At 36.6% G+C, this 14,686-nt stretch overlaps 1 protein-coding gene and 1 long non-coding RNA gene across 9 annotated transcripts in view; one reads left to right on the top strand and one right to left on the bottom strand.

The window, feature by feature from the left end:
• Window positions 1–14,686, bottom strand: part of Lama2 (laminin subunit alpha 2) — a 564,351-nt gene that overhangs the window by 144,063 nt on the left and 405,602 nt on the right. For all 6 annotated transcript variants that reach the window (XM_058581074.1, XM_058581053.1, XM_058581067.1 and 3 more), the window contains 2 exons: window positions 4,289–4,431; window positions 40–138 (listed from right to left, as the gene is read on the bottom strand). In XM_058581074.1, the coding sequence (XP_058437057.1) occupies window positions 40–138; window positions 4,289–4,431 (242 nt within the window). The remainder of the gene's footprint in view (window positions 1–39; window positions 139–4,288; window positions 4,432–14,686) is intronic.
• The window catches only part of LOC124095835 (uncharacterized), a 50,177-nt gene continuing 42,277 nt past the window's right edge, over window positions 6,787–14,686 (top strand). Inside the window, exons 1-3 of one of the 3 annotated variants that reach the window (XR_006852627.2) lie at window positions 6,787–7,534; window positions 11,101–11,223; window positions 12,593–12,663. This is a non-coding gene — a long non-coding RNA (uncharacterized LOC124095835). Of the gene's footprint in view, window positions 7,535–7,890; window positions 8,705–11,100; window positions 11,224–12,592; window positions 12,664–14,686 lie in introns of those variants that run through there. The other 2 variants (XR_009227287.1, XR_006852628.2) reach the window with 2 other exon arrangements.

The following is a 14,686-nucleotide window of genomic DNA, read 5'->3' as shown; positions in this document are numbered from 1 at the left end:
TCTTATATCTATCTACTTAGGAAGACTTTGCCAACTTACCCTGGTCAGAAGCTCATTCATTTCCATCACAAGTGTATTCAGATTGTCTTCTGCCAACTGAATAAGCCTCTCAGGGGCCCGCTGGGGTGAGAGCAGGTGCTGAAAAACATTTCATCCCATACACACTTCAGTAAGTGGTTTTGCAGTAATCATTGGGTTGAATGGCACACAGTTTTCCTACATATTCAAAAAACTTGGTTTATTACTTTAAATAAAAAAAATAACAACCCTACATACTGAGCATTATGTCAAATACTCAGGAAAATAGCAAAAAAAAAAAAAAGTAGTAATTTATTGAGAATTTACTGTGCAAACTTTGTTTTTGTTTCTTGTGTAGTTGCTATTTCACTTAATTCTTACAAGAGTCCTATCTAGTCAATGTTATTCCATTTTGTGGATGTGGCTTATAGAGAGTTAAAAATCTGTGCAAGATCCCACAGCTAATAGCAAGTAGAATTAAGATGAACCTCCATAACGCTCCTGGTTCCAATCAGCAAAGACACAGTTTACAGGCACGAAAAGAGCTAACAGTAGCACTTGGCATCGAGATCCTGGTACTAACTGGCCTGGACTTAGAATAGGTAAGAGCTGGTCTGGCATTCACAGGCTACTTTCTTCTCCCGTTGAATATACAATTTCACAAGATTAGATAGGGTCACTCTGTGATAGTGGTGAATAAAAAGGAAAAATGAGACCATTCTATAATCTTATCTAAGCACAGACAATACCGTTTCCCTGGGCTTAGATAATACCATAAAATCCTATTTCCTGGCTAACATGAAGGACCAGTTTCTTCACTCATAGTTTGTTTCCCTCTGTTCTTCCTAGATAATCATTAGACTATTGAATTATATAATTATTCCCTCTTGCTAACAGCACCCAATTGAGTACTAACCCCTGCTTCCTGGAACCTGCCCTCACACCACCCAGCTCTAGCCCAATGTACTATACCTTCTTCCTAACACCCTCTTATGGAGAGGGCCCACTGTTCTCCCTGGTGTTCCATGTCCTACCTGGAGTGAGCTAATAAACCCAGCTTTATTCTATCATTTGTGTGCTCTTGGTGGTCTTTAGATTGGACCTAGGGACCACTGCCACAGTGAAGAACTGAAGAAAGAGATTAAAGAATTTGCTTAAGGGTTTAAAACATCAAAATGGGATCTTAAGGATCCAACTACTTAATGAATTATGTAATAAGAATACACAGAATCAGGAGAGTTTGGGATTTAAAGAAAGCCAAGCTCATTCTGATTAACACCTAGATATAAGAGGGTAGGCAACTGAAGTCCTCAGCTTGGTGACAGTTGGGACCTTTTCCCTGGTGCCCTTCAGCACTTCATTGTTCATTACTTCAGTACAATTTTTAAAAAAATACTTACATCCAACTGAAATGTTTGCTTTTCTAATTTAATTTCTTTTCTTTGTATTCCCTTCATGCACATGGAAAATAACTAGTCGGCATTCTCTTTGTGGAAACTCTTTATATCCCTGAATATTAGGACAATGAAGTTAAACTCAGAATCCTCTGCCTGCTTTCAAGGTTGTCCTTCATATCACCCTGCCCTACTCCAGTCCTCAGCTTTATCTGTCACTAGCAGGCCTGACTTTTAATGTCTGCTAGAGATGCCTCATTCATACCTCTCCCTCTGCTCACATGGCATGACTCCATGGCAAGAGCAAGCAGGGGCTGTGCATTAGGGAGATCTCACCACTGGTTCACTGGGTCCTCCCTGGCAAGTTACTTTCTCTCTCTGAGTTTTATAGACATTCTTGTTTTTTGTTGTTGTTGTTGTTGTTGTTTGTTTTTTGTTTTTTTGTGGTGCTGGGGATCAAATCCAGGGCCTTGTTCATGCAAGGCAAGCACTCTACCAACTGAGCTATATCCCCAGCCCAAGACAGTCATTCTTATAGGTTTTAAAGTTATACTCCCTCTTTTTAAATTCTAGCTCTACACTCAATAGCTATAAAACTTTGTGCCTTATGCAAAAACTTCTTGGTGCCTCAGTTTCCCTACTTGAAAAACAAAGATAAAATAGTACTTCCATCTTAGATGAGACTGCTATAAAAAAGAAATACTACAGACAGGTGGGGGGGAGAAGAGAGAATGTACTTCTTCTTTATATGAGGCTACTAATACATTATGAGGTCTTTACCTTCATGACCTAATCTGTTTACCTCCCTAAGACCCTGTCTCCAAATACCATGACATTTCTTATTATTGTTAGAGATTGTTTGTCTCTCTCTAAAATTTTACCCTCTGAGGTGATGGTATTTGGAACTAGGGCATTTGGGAAGTGATAAGGTCATAAGGGTACAGACCTCAAGATTAGGATTAGTGCCCTTGTGAAAGAGATCTAACAAAACTAGCTATTCTCTTCTACCATATGAGAACACACATCTATGAGGAAGGGGCCCTCATCAGATATACAATCTACGTTTATCATGGACCTCACAATCTCTAGAACTGTGAATAAGTCCCTGTGGTTTACAATCTCCACAGTTTATAGCATTTTGTTACAGCAGCCTAAAACAGTCTAAGACAAGCCTTCAACATATGAACTTTGTGGGGAGCACAAATATTTAATCCATGAAAACTCTTTTCTTACTTCTTAGAGTTTCTATATGAGTTATGTATGGTTATTCACGTAAGTTAATTGCTTAGTTTTCCATAAATTTTAGTTATTCTTGCTATCATTATCAGTGGTTTTTCAGTAAAATAGGCATAATAAAGTGGCTATAATCAGGATTAAAAATATATTTCCCAGATAAGTATATGGGGCGAGTGAATCAAGTTTGGATTTCTTCCTCGTCCTCACCAATACTTCTCTGCCAATTAAGATGGTATATAAGCCAGGCACAGTGGCTCACACCTATAATTCCAGCAGCTTGGGAGGCTGAGGCAGGAGAATCAGGAGTTCAGTCCCAGCCTCAGCAAAAGTGAGCGAGGCCCTAAGCAACTCAGTGAGACCCTGTCTCTAAATAAAATAAAAATATGGCTGGGGATATGGCTCAGTGGCCAAGTACCCCTGAGTTCAATCCCCAGTACCCTCAAAAAAAAAAAAAAAAAAAACCTAGCTAACTAAATAAAATGGTATTTACCCTTTGATTTTCAACAAAATTAACTCTCATTAAGGGTGCATTCTCTAGTTATCCAGAATCTTACAGATTTCTTCAATCTTTGTACTCTATTGTACCTCAAATCTTGATAAAGCACATAGTATGATTTTTGCTATTGAATTACTGCTTAATGATTTTTTTAAGCTACATAGAATCTAGGATTCCTGAGGTTTAGTGACAATATTATAAAAGTCAAAAGATACCCCAGGGAACAAAGTACAACCCTGGGCATTCTATAATTTCTTATAAATACTTGGTAACTGACTGATAGCAAATTATGTACTTTTCATCTTTTTAAAATGAATCTGATTTCCTTAACATTTCTTCTTATCCCTTCAAAGACCAAAAGCTTTAACAATGTTTCAGAATAGTGTTTTTCAAACTGGAACTTGTAGAGGTACTTTCAAAGTCTACTAGTTCTCTAGAACAAAGATTTATTCTTGGGTTTTAATGTAAGCTCTTCTGGACCCCAAATTAGGTACTCAAGATACACATTAACTCCTGATATCAGAGACTACATCTGCTTACATGTTTGATCATAGGGAAAATTTGAGCTTATGAGTCACAAGTACTTGTCAAATGATGCCAAAAGTTGTTCAGGATCCCTTGCAAGGGGCTCACTAGTTCAACTGTGGAATAGTAAGATAACCAAGCTATCACATATTGCCTGCTGGTGAAAGAACCCATGCGGAGGTAGTCAGAATCATATTCTTGTTGCAAGTAGCAATTTACTTTTAGCCAAAATCATATTACTTTAGATTAATGTTTTTAATTTGAATTTTATTGTTTTGTAGACTTCTGTAAGAATTAATTTGTTTTGATTTTATGGAGCTATAAGTATAAGGAGTACATACCTGATTTTATGTTCACACATATTTAAGTCACATAATAAAACTGATTTAGGAAAAACAGTTGGGGGAGGGTATATATGAGACTCTTTTTCCTTTAATGGCACTCTGCATATTACAGTTTTCCAGTTTGAAAAACATGGCTTTAGAAAATCTGAACTTCCCTAATAGCTGCTCCCCTTGATTTGGGGCAGTGGAAAGAGCATTTACCAATTATGGCCAATGTCACTTGGGATGCTTCTGTCACCTTGGCCCTGGTTCTTGCTGCTACTGTACCAACCTACCTTTAATTCCTGAGTTGTATTTTCAATGCCATAGAGAATTTTATACGGAGCAGGCAGTGGGCCCGTGAGGTTGATGCTCATGGCCATTTGCTCCAGGCGAGCCAGGTCATCAAGAAGCAGGCCTGTGCATTCATCTCCACAAACTGGAAGGGAAACAACAGAGAATATTTACTTCTGCTAAACATGCCATCCAGATGTTCAAAGATTTCAGCAATGAAATAGTTTATGGGCCAAGCATAATTCTGTGAGACATAGTGGGACTCATCTCAGATAATTAATGTTATTGAATGGATAGCAATTGAGAAAAGATGAGAATAATGACAACAGAGTTGATATGCCTGCCACCCAGAACTGGAAATAGAAGAAGATGAACTACATAGAGGTTCCAAAAAGAGGACTAAATGGAGTTTTAGGGAAAGGAAGCATATTGCAATAGCAGTAAAGGAGAGGTGAGACACAGAATATAAAACACTCCAAAGTCCCCACAGGAGCAATCTGTAGCTTAGAAATATAACATACTGCAGTATATTCAAATTGTTCTATGTGTATAAATGTACAGTGCTACACTAAAGCAGGTTGTCCTGTGCGTGCTTCATGTATGACATGTCGAAAATTATGAAAATTATCACTGATTACATACTAAACAGTATTATTTTTCAAGCCAAAATAAATTTTCTTTTTATAATTATTGTTTTTACCATGTCTTGATATTTATTTATTTACTTATTTGTTTGCCAACTCTTCCTCTGTAGTGAACCTCAATACCTTTTCACCCATGGTTAGGTACAGCCCACAAATCCCCAATTTGATGATTAATTAACCTTGTCTAGTCTTGTAGATAAATAATGGCTATGGATCAGGAAAGTTTTATCTCTTAAGTAGACAAGAGTACTAATATTGTGCTTACAATCTTTTCAGTGATCAGGAAGAGGAACTCCTCAAATTTGGTTGTACAATTGGTAGAGAAAAAATTGGATTTTTGTCTCTTCATGATCGAATTAATCTCACAAATAGTACAATTTCTAAAATTAACATGTATTAATATTTGGGGAGCACTTTAAATTATATGTATTTCCCTTTCTAGTTTTACTTTGCAGAGTAATGAGTTTTCTCTTCATAAAAAAGGAGCAGGTACTACCATGCTGATAAAATAGATAAATTCATGTATACAGTTACAATCTCTAACATCTATTCTGCAGATGGAGATACCAAGACTACACACATTAGAGGAAAGGAAAATACCTATCACGGAAAATACTGAGATCTGGAGCAGCACTGGATCAAGCCCCAAACTGGCAAGAATTCAATTAGTTCTCTAAATAGCACTCCCCTGAGCAGCTTAATGGAGAGAAAACCATTAACAGAAGCTTGTAAACAAACAGAAGTAGTATAGAGGGTGATTTTTTGATAGGACAGTAGTTAGAGGTGAGTTACAACATTTCTTCACAGGGACTAAACTGCCCCAGCAGGGTGTTTGATAAATCAGCTCCTTTCAGGTGACACCTGCAACCATGGAGTGTCATCTGCAGGGGCTCTGCAAGCTCCAATACTTGAGAAGCTGAGTGAACAAGAGCTTTGGAGGCAGCAACAGAAGGCTGGAAATGGAGCTGTGTCTCTTCTAATTTTTTTTTTAGGTGAACTATAAGTATACATAATAGTGGGACTCATTGTTACATATTTGTGTACATGTACACAACATAATTATAACAACATAATTTGGTCAATTTCATTCCCAGTACCTAAGTCTGTCTCATCCTCCTAACCAGAATGAAGGAATTTGTGCATTGTGGAAACTAAATAAAAGGAAGAGAACATTATGGCTTCACCCTCTTGATCAGTGTAAGCTTCAACAGAGTTACCTACAAGACATGATTATAGAAACACAACACAGGACATAATTAAGTGCCAAATTGATCATGCTTAAACACCTAGATCCATGTTCTGGTTCTCCAGAACTTCAGTAGGCCTTAGTTACCCAAAGGATTTTCTGAAATTCCAGGAGACTTAGTCATGCCCCAGGTTTCTGAATCAGGAGGTGATAGTATTCCCTGGTATCTGATTCTTAGGCTGAGCATGTGTATCCTAACAAGTTCCTGGACATCTATACTGCTGGTCTGTGCACCATGCTGTGAGGAGCTAACAGACTAGCAGTCTTGGCACCGCCTGGGAGCTCATTAGAAATGCACTGATGCACTGTCTTGTGCTCTACCCCAGATCTTGCAAACCACAGGCTGCATTTGAGAAAGATTCCACGTGATAGGAAAGTCTTAAAAGCTCTGCTGGAAATCAGTGGTTCTCAGCTTTGCCTGCACATTAGAATCACATGGGGATTTATAAAAACATAGATCCTGGGTTCTTCCCCTGCCTGCCAGATGGTAAATGGTAGGAATGCTCAGTGCTAAAGTGGGTAAGATATGGTCGAGCTCATTTTACTTGTGTTATCCTTTACCTAGGGTACTTCATCTTCATCCACTTGGCTTTTGGGTGTGCAGGTCAAATATTCAGGTGTTACTTGCACAAAGTGGAAGGTCCTGATGACTTTAAAGTTACCTTTACTTCAATTGCTCACCTGTCACCCCTGAATTCCCTGTTTTATTATCTTAGACCTTCTGCTTGCACTGGCTGTCTTAGTATGTTGTTTGCATATGTATATATTGTTTCTCTCTTACTTAAGAATGGACCTTAAACACCTTGTTCACTGTGCCTAGAAAGTGTCTTCAACAAAGTAAATTGTATAAATACTTGTATATTAATAATATCTTTGTGAATGAAGAGCAAGAAAATCTTTTGGTCTAAGAATGGCTAAGGATGGCATGTAAACAAGTTCCTGAGAGGGTGAGACTGGGGGCAGAATGTTCAAGTGAGAGAGGGGAAGGATATTGGTCACATAGAAGACTTCTGAATGTGAGAGTGACATGTTTGATAGGAAATGGTGAACCACGCAGATTGCAAAGAACAGAGGAACAGGATAAAAACAATAATCATAGAAAAAAACTGTGTTGTGATTTGAGGACAGAGACCACCTGAAATCAGGGATGACTGTTGTGGTGGCTGTACTGGGGCTCCATCATGCAGTGATGACCCAGGGAAGAGACACTTACTTGGAGCGACAGAAGAGAAGAAAATAGGTCTAAAGTACCACCAGGCAAGAAAGACCACATCTAGGTTACTGACCAGATCAAGGTGATTCTGATTTCTGTAGTACGTTATAAATGATTACATCTTTGCTGCTGCTTCTGTGAAAAGGTAAGTTTACTTCTCTTCCCTCCAATCTTCTTTGGCTTTGCCACATACTCTGATTCTCAGAATAGACAGAGGAATACATTTACCTTCTAAGCCTCAGTCTCAAGGTGTTAGTGATTTTTGCTTTCATACTCTTGGAACCCGGTTACTTTGAGGACAACCCTGGGCAAGAGCAAGGATATAACATGAGACAGAGAGGGGCATGCTCAACTTGCCACCAGCTGAGTCCCCACACTGTGGTTGGGGTCATTCCAGATACGTCCAGGCATGGCAACAAAAGTCCTGTCTTACTGACCCCAGCCCAAATTGCCAACCTATAGAATCTTGAGGCTACGCTGTATATAGCTGGCATTGTACATTTCAGATTGGCAGCAATAACTAATATACATTTCTAAGTTTTGCTGCTATAATTCAGAGTATGGATTCAAATGAAAGACTTTGACTTTGCAATTCACAAGTTAAAAGCAAGCATTTGTAGCAATTCTTAATATTATTAAGAATTATGAAAAACATGAAGTTTCCCTTTCCAGGGAGCCCAAACAAATTCTATTTATTTCTAGTGAGGCTGTATTTTTGGAAGATAATCCCAGATTGAAGCAAGTAATTTTCACTTTTCAGCTTCAAGATCCCGAAAGGTATTTGATAATATGATATCTCACCATGCTTTTTAGGGTAGAATGTTCTTCAGGAATCCTGTGGTAGTCCTTTCTGCAATTTATTTATAATGTATTACTCATCTATCTCCAAAAAGGAATTGAGTTGGCTTGTTGATAATAATATAGCTAGAGGCTCCTTATTGTATGATTCTAGAAATTGCCAGGGAAAGTACCCACAGTTTGCTTAGTTTTTATTTCACATAAGAATAAACCAGGAGCTGGAATGGAAAACTAGATCTGATTTACTGTGATCTACTACAGAGTAAATTGCTGAGCTAGAATGCCAAGAGGCATGATGGATACTGATTTTTCTCTCATTTATTCTACCCCCTGCCCATCTGCTTTAGTTCCTCATCTTCAGTTGCTAAAATGAAAATGTATTTAATTGCTCTTTCAAGGACTCATACATTCCATTTTATGTTTCTGTGTACAAAGGTCTATTATTATCCCATGTCTTATGGTCTTTGTGTTTGCTTTTGGGAGAACCAAGTTACAAGCACATTTCCATAAGTGAAAGGTAAGTTTTATAGTATGCTCCAAGTAATATACTAACATCTGTCTCAATGGGTTCAGAAAGACTTATGAAAATGGTAGCCATGGAGATTTTTTCAAAGCTTCTGTACAAGTCTAGTACACTCAGTTATAAGGTAAACACACCAGGAATTGTGCCCTTTGCATAATGGTTTGCTGTTTTTTTTCTGACACAAAATATTTCACTTATACCACAAGCTACTTTTCTTTGCCCTCAAAAGTCTGAAGTGTCTGCCAATAGACACTGGAAATGGGATGCAATTTAAAGATGAATTTAACTCACTATGATGGGAAGATCTGAAGAGTGCACAGAGATGAGGAATATTCACATTCTGTAAACAATTGCTCTTTGATAAGGGTGCAGTGTAAATTAACACCTGTCTCATGATCAGGACCCCAAATAACCTCACCAAACAATTTTCCTAATTCAGCAATACAGATAAGATTATAAAGTGAAATCCTGCCTAAAATGCATGAGAGCAAAAGCAAATATTTCAAGACTATGATTATATTTTACATGACTAAATGTTTCCAAGGCTTTGCCTATAAAAGTGTCAGAATAAATTTGTGTCTAATATTAACAAATGCAGTACTAAATTCAGATCGTTATAGCTGGGCACATGTAAGGGGCAAATCATGCAGCCAATATTACAGATCTTTCTGTTAGCAATTAGTACAAAATATTGCATTTCTACCAGAGTCCCCCATGCATAATAATGACTGGCTTACTGTCACAAAAATTCACAAACTGCATTCATGTCAAAGAAGCTGAGGCTGAAATGAGTACACTGAGCATTTTAGAAAAGGCTAAACCCCTTTGCCAATTTTAGATAAAGATATATAAATTATATGTTCTATTCAACTAAGAATAATGGAGTAAATATACATTTTGACAAAAGATAAAATTTATGTGTTAATGTGCATATTTTAAATTAATCCTTCTAGAAGAATAGCATTGATAGTTCCCCTGTGTCTGGATTTTATATTTCTCTCTTTCCCTTGACCTCTTCAAGAATAAAATTTTAGATTAACATAAATTTAGGGCTTATTAAAATGGATCCAGTTATTTTATATTATTTATAAATAAATGTATAAAAAAATTGGTCCAGACTCATTAAGAAGGCATTTTATCTGTTAGGTTTGACAAGAGGTAAAGGTAATCTGTAGGTTTTAGCTGAGACTGATAAATCTGTGTGCCAAGTAGTAAAATATACATATATATAATACATAAACTAAATCAGAGTCTATAAGAAAAACAATGGTTCAGAGATGGTTCAGAGATGGTATAACTTTTCAAAAACCAAATGAAAACTTTGAAAATTTGAATGTACTATAAATAATAATGAGATTATAGCTTTTATCTACACAATATTCACTATATGACAGGCAATGTATCATGTTTGCTATCATTATCTCATCTAATTCTCACAGTAGTTCTATTAGGTAAGTACTATTAATATACTTTTTTATAGATAAGAAAAATAGTCACAATTAGGCTGTTTATGAATCTATAAATAATGCATGTGCAGAACTTAAAGAAAAGAAAAATGTAAACTGGTCATAAAAGTGATTTTCTGTGACTTGAAGAATCTATAATTAGAGATAATTATATAAAACTGGAATTCAGCCTAAATGAAGGAAAATATTGTATTAGAAACAGATGAGTTGCACCAAACATCATGTCTTTGAAAAAATGGCCACTAAATAACAATGATAGTAATAATTGTTAGGATTTATAAACCATCTATTATGCTTAGACATTTCATATGCCTATATATAGTATTTTATTTCTATTTTACAGATGTTAAAATAAGGTTTTGAACAATTAACTAATTTGGTGTCACACATCTTTTATGAGATGGACTAGAAATCAAACCTTCTACGCCATTTTATTTTATTCTTTTTGATACCAAGAATTGAACTCAGGGGCACTTGACCACTGAGCCAGATTCCCTGCCCTATTTTGTATTTTATTTAGAGACAGGGTCTCACGGAGTTGCTTAGCACCTCGCCTTTGCTGAGGTTGGCTTTGAACTCATGATCCTCCTGTCTCAGCCTCTGGAGCTGCTGGCATTATAGGTGTTCACCACCGTGCCCAGCTCTAAGCCATTTTATAAAAGCAAAATTCCGTGCAATAGAGAATTGTCTGTTTGGGGGATGCCACAAAAAGGAGAATGATTAGACTGTCTTTTAATATATCTAATTTTAAAATCATGTACTTGTAATATTCTTTGAAGTCAATAAAGCTTTAGGGCCTAGCCAGAATAGAAATCAATGAAGAATTCACTTTATTTTTAAAAGCTTCACTGAAAAAAAAAAAGGAATAGTGATCATGCTTTTCCAAATGTCAATTCAACATGCAACTCCTTAATCTGTTAACAGAACAGTTTGCTCAATGTGGTGTGCAAATCACTGAGACTCTCCCACAATGACTAAAAAATTTATCCAGAATCAAAGTGACAGTTACTGCTCCACACACTGGTCCCCTGGATCTGTGCTAAGAAGGTTGGTGACAAGAAATTCAAGCATCTTTTACTAATGAAACAGATGAGTAGATGGTGCAAAACAAGGGAAACACAAGTGGTTTTAACGGATTGCCAACACCTGGATTTGAACAGCATGCCATGGTTCAGAGTTCCAAAAGGCTCTAGTGGACACATTGGCCTTGGAAAAGGAACTTGGACACTAAAGTGGGGGTAGAGATAGGGTGATCTTCAGGGTGCTGGGATGGAGGGCAATGACATACAAAGTTATAGATTTTAAAATTGCCTTTGGAGATCAGTTGATGTTTTTTCACATTTTAAAACAGAAAATCCTGTTTTCTTTACAGTGATAACAATATTCTACTATTTTGAGCCTAATTCTTTGCATAGAAAACAATCACTGTCAATATTAATCAAGTTTGATTATATTGGATAAACAATGCTCTAGTGATAATAAGAGCCTTTGTATTGTTATGGTAAGATCTTTGGTGGTAACTGGCTGTTAAAAATAATAATCTTGATAGTGTCTCTGTGGATCAGTATCAAGGACACTTCATGATAGATTTTTTACATTAGCTAGCAAAGCTTTATTTTATATTCTATATTTTAAATAAACTGTGACTATAAATAATAAAAAAACTGATATACTCCAAATACTTTATATGCAGTGATTAAAAATAGTAAGTATCAACTTGATATTTATTAAATGCTATTTCAAGCACTTTTTGTGGCATAACATCTTGCCAATAGCTATTTATTTTATCTTTTGGTTTTCTGGGAGATTTATCTATTTTACCATGCCATTCACAATCTATTTTAAACATCACATGAGTTACTCTGTTAAGTATGCATCTGAGGAAAATAGGACATGAACAAGTCCAAGTTTTTCACAATATAAAACTTTACTACTGAATAAATAATGACTTTCTTGCTCATTCTCAAATTTCAGAAGGGCAGGTAATTGTAAAATGACATGTCAATTATGAATGAGGGTTGAAAGAGGAGGATGGATTTTTTTAACTTACTAAGGAGAAAGCCAACTTTGCGAAATCCAATCAATTACCTATTCAGATTTCACTAACATATGCAAGTGAAGAACTCCTTGTAATAATAAAGAACTCCCCCAAATAATTCCTACAAAAAGAAAAAAGGCTCTGAAGTTAGTCTGGGTACATGGCTAGTGTGCCTTTTTTCCTACAAAGGGGACAGCCTACTTGACAATCTCTGATGAATTAGCATCTATTAGAAATATTTTATAAGTCTTTTATAACTTAGTGGAGAGACCCACAATGTTTAACAGAAAAAAATAAGACCTTATTGGCCTTGGATAAATTTAAAAGTTGTTTTTTTATATATATCTGTAGTCCATTTTATTTTTATTTTTTATTCAGGTAAAATGGATTCTTAGAGGAGAAGAAATAAATGAATAAAAGACTGACTTCATTAATGCTGAATATATCAGGTAAACCATGTTAGTTTTCTGCATTTTCCATCAGGAGCCAGCAGAGAGGTTAAGAAAATAAGATTTACAAACCACCTATGTTCAAACAGTGAACCTTCGGAAAGTGATTTGTGTTGGTCAGCTTCCCATCATTATAATGAAATATCTGAGACAATTAACATATAAAGAGAAAAGGTTTATCTAGGCTCACATTTTTGGTGCTTGCAGTACAAGATTAGCATACTCATTGCTTTTGGCCTCTGGTAGACATTTCTGATGGCAAAGTCTGAGAGTGGTTGGTGGAGCAAACAGCTCACCCATGGTAGAGAGTAAAAAAGAGAAGAAGGGACTAGGTCCCACAGCCTCCTTTGAGAGCAGACCCCCAATTACCTAAGGACTTCTCATAAGGCCCTACCTTCTTAATTTTCACCACTTCTCAATAGAGTCAACCTGGGGACCAAGCCTTCAATACATTGACCTTTAGGGGACACTTATCCAAACCATAATATGGCTTAAACTGCCTAAATTTAACTTTCTTATCCCACAATGGTGATGATAATGTCTAGGGATACGGCAAGAATTAAAAGAGCTGCATATGAAGCAATTAACATGGTGCCTGCAAAAGATCAACTCTCAAAGTGAGCCTTTAAAAATTATGATTATGATGATCTTGTTTTTGGTAGAGGGGATTCTTTGGAGACTGACTAGTGTCTGCAGGTGAATATTGCTTATTTAAGGCCAGGTGCTATTCTGCTTGGTGGAGCTGATCACTTTGGTGTGGCTGGATTTGACTCACTAATTGTGTGACACTGAGGTGTAAATACTTCCCACGATGGACACAAACTATTTGTTTAAATTCATCATAATACTGGAAATCTCACATACAAAAAGCCTATGTCCCACAGGAAATTCCATGTTGAATTCGGTAAAATTCTGGCTTACTCACTCTCAACTGGCCTTGGTGGTGATAAGTCTCTCTGGCAAAGCTGGGTGGTCAAAGGAAACTCTTCTATGACTTTTGTATTTGTTCTGTACTGTCCAGTCTTTCAGCAGAATTTTATCTTTTATTATATATGACTTTAATTTTATGGTGCATATGCAGATTCTTTCCACCAACAGGTAGCTTGCCTGAGATAATATAATGAACATGCCTAGGTCATTTATTGTGCATTTAAAAAAAAATACAAACTCTTGTTATGGGCCAATTTAAAGTGTGTTTGCTAGAGAATCAACTATAGAGAAGAAATTTAACTCTTCTACAATATATGCTACCATCCTATATGGGTGCTTGCTTTTGTAACAGGAGAAGCATTTCATTTTCTACAGTCAGCACCACATTAAGAACCAGCACCACAATCACTTCTCTTGCTACACATCTCTACTTTTGCCCTCACCAGGCTCCCTCCCCAAGCTCACACCCCTGGGCCTTATGTACTCTCAGGATGATCACATGTGATAAAACAGGCCCTGCAGATCCAAGGAGCCAGCAGAATCTATGCTTTGGACCCTTGATCTAATTTAGCTTGAGGATATAAAAATGTCTTACAAAGAGAATTGAGAATAAGTCAGAGTTTTGTCCTCACTTGTACCTTGTTTTGTTAAGTCATTTAAAAAGTAGGTGTAGAAACTGAGTCCTGGGGAAGACTAATGTGATAGAACCATGGCACATTTTTCTAAAATTGAAGAAAATTCTAAAAGACAGCAAGGAAAGTCTAAAGATATTCTGTGTGGCAACTCTTACGAGTTCACCTAATGAAGGACGAAGAGGAAATGTTCTACAAGTCAGCAGACATCACCAAAGCTTAAGGAAGGCAGCATAAGGAACACCTATACATCATAATTACAAACTTCAGTAAGGGTTTAATATAAAAATCAACCCTGTAATTTAGCATTTTTATAGAAGAAAATTCATGAGTTAATCAAGAAGAATTAATATTCCAGAAGAATATTTAAATTTCCAGGACATAGCAAATGAAGTGAATACCATGTATATATAGCAGGTGTGAATGCATTTCCCTGTGGGATAAGAATAACACAGGAAAGC

Source organism: Marmota monax, unplaced genomic scaffold (assembly GCF_021218885.2).
Source record: "Marmota monax isolate L192 unplaced genomic scaffold, Marmota_monax_Labrador192_F-V1.1 WCK01_AAM20220418_F8-fsc00030, whole genome shotgun sequence".
In the NCBI taxonomy this organism is placed as follows: domain Eukaryota; kingdom Metazoa; phylum Chordata; class Mammalia; order Rodentia; family Sciuridae; genus Marmota; species Marmota monax.
Note: the sequence above shows the minus strand (reverse complement) of the source record. Positions and strands in the feature narration are given on the sequence as shown.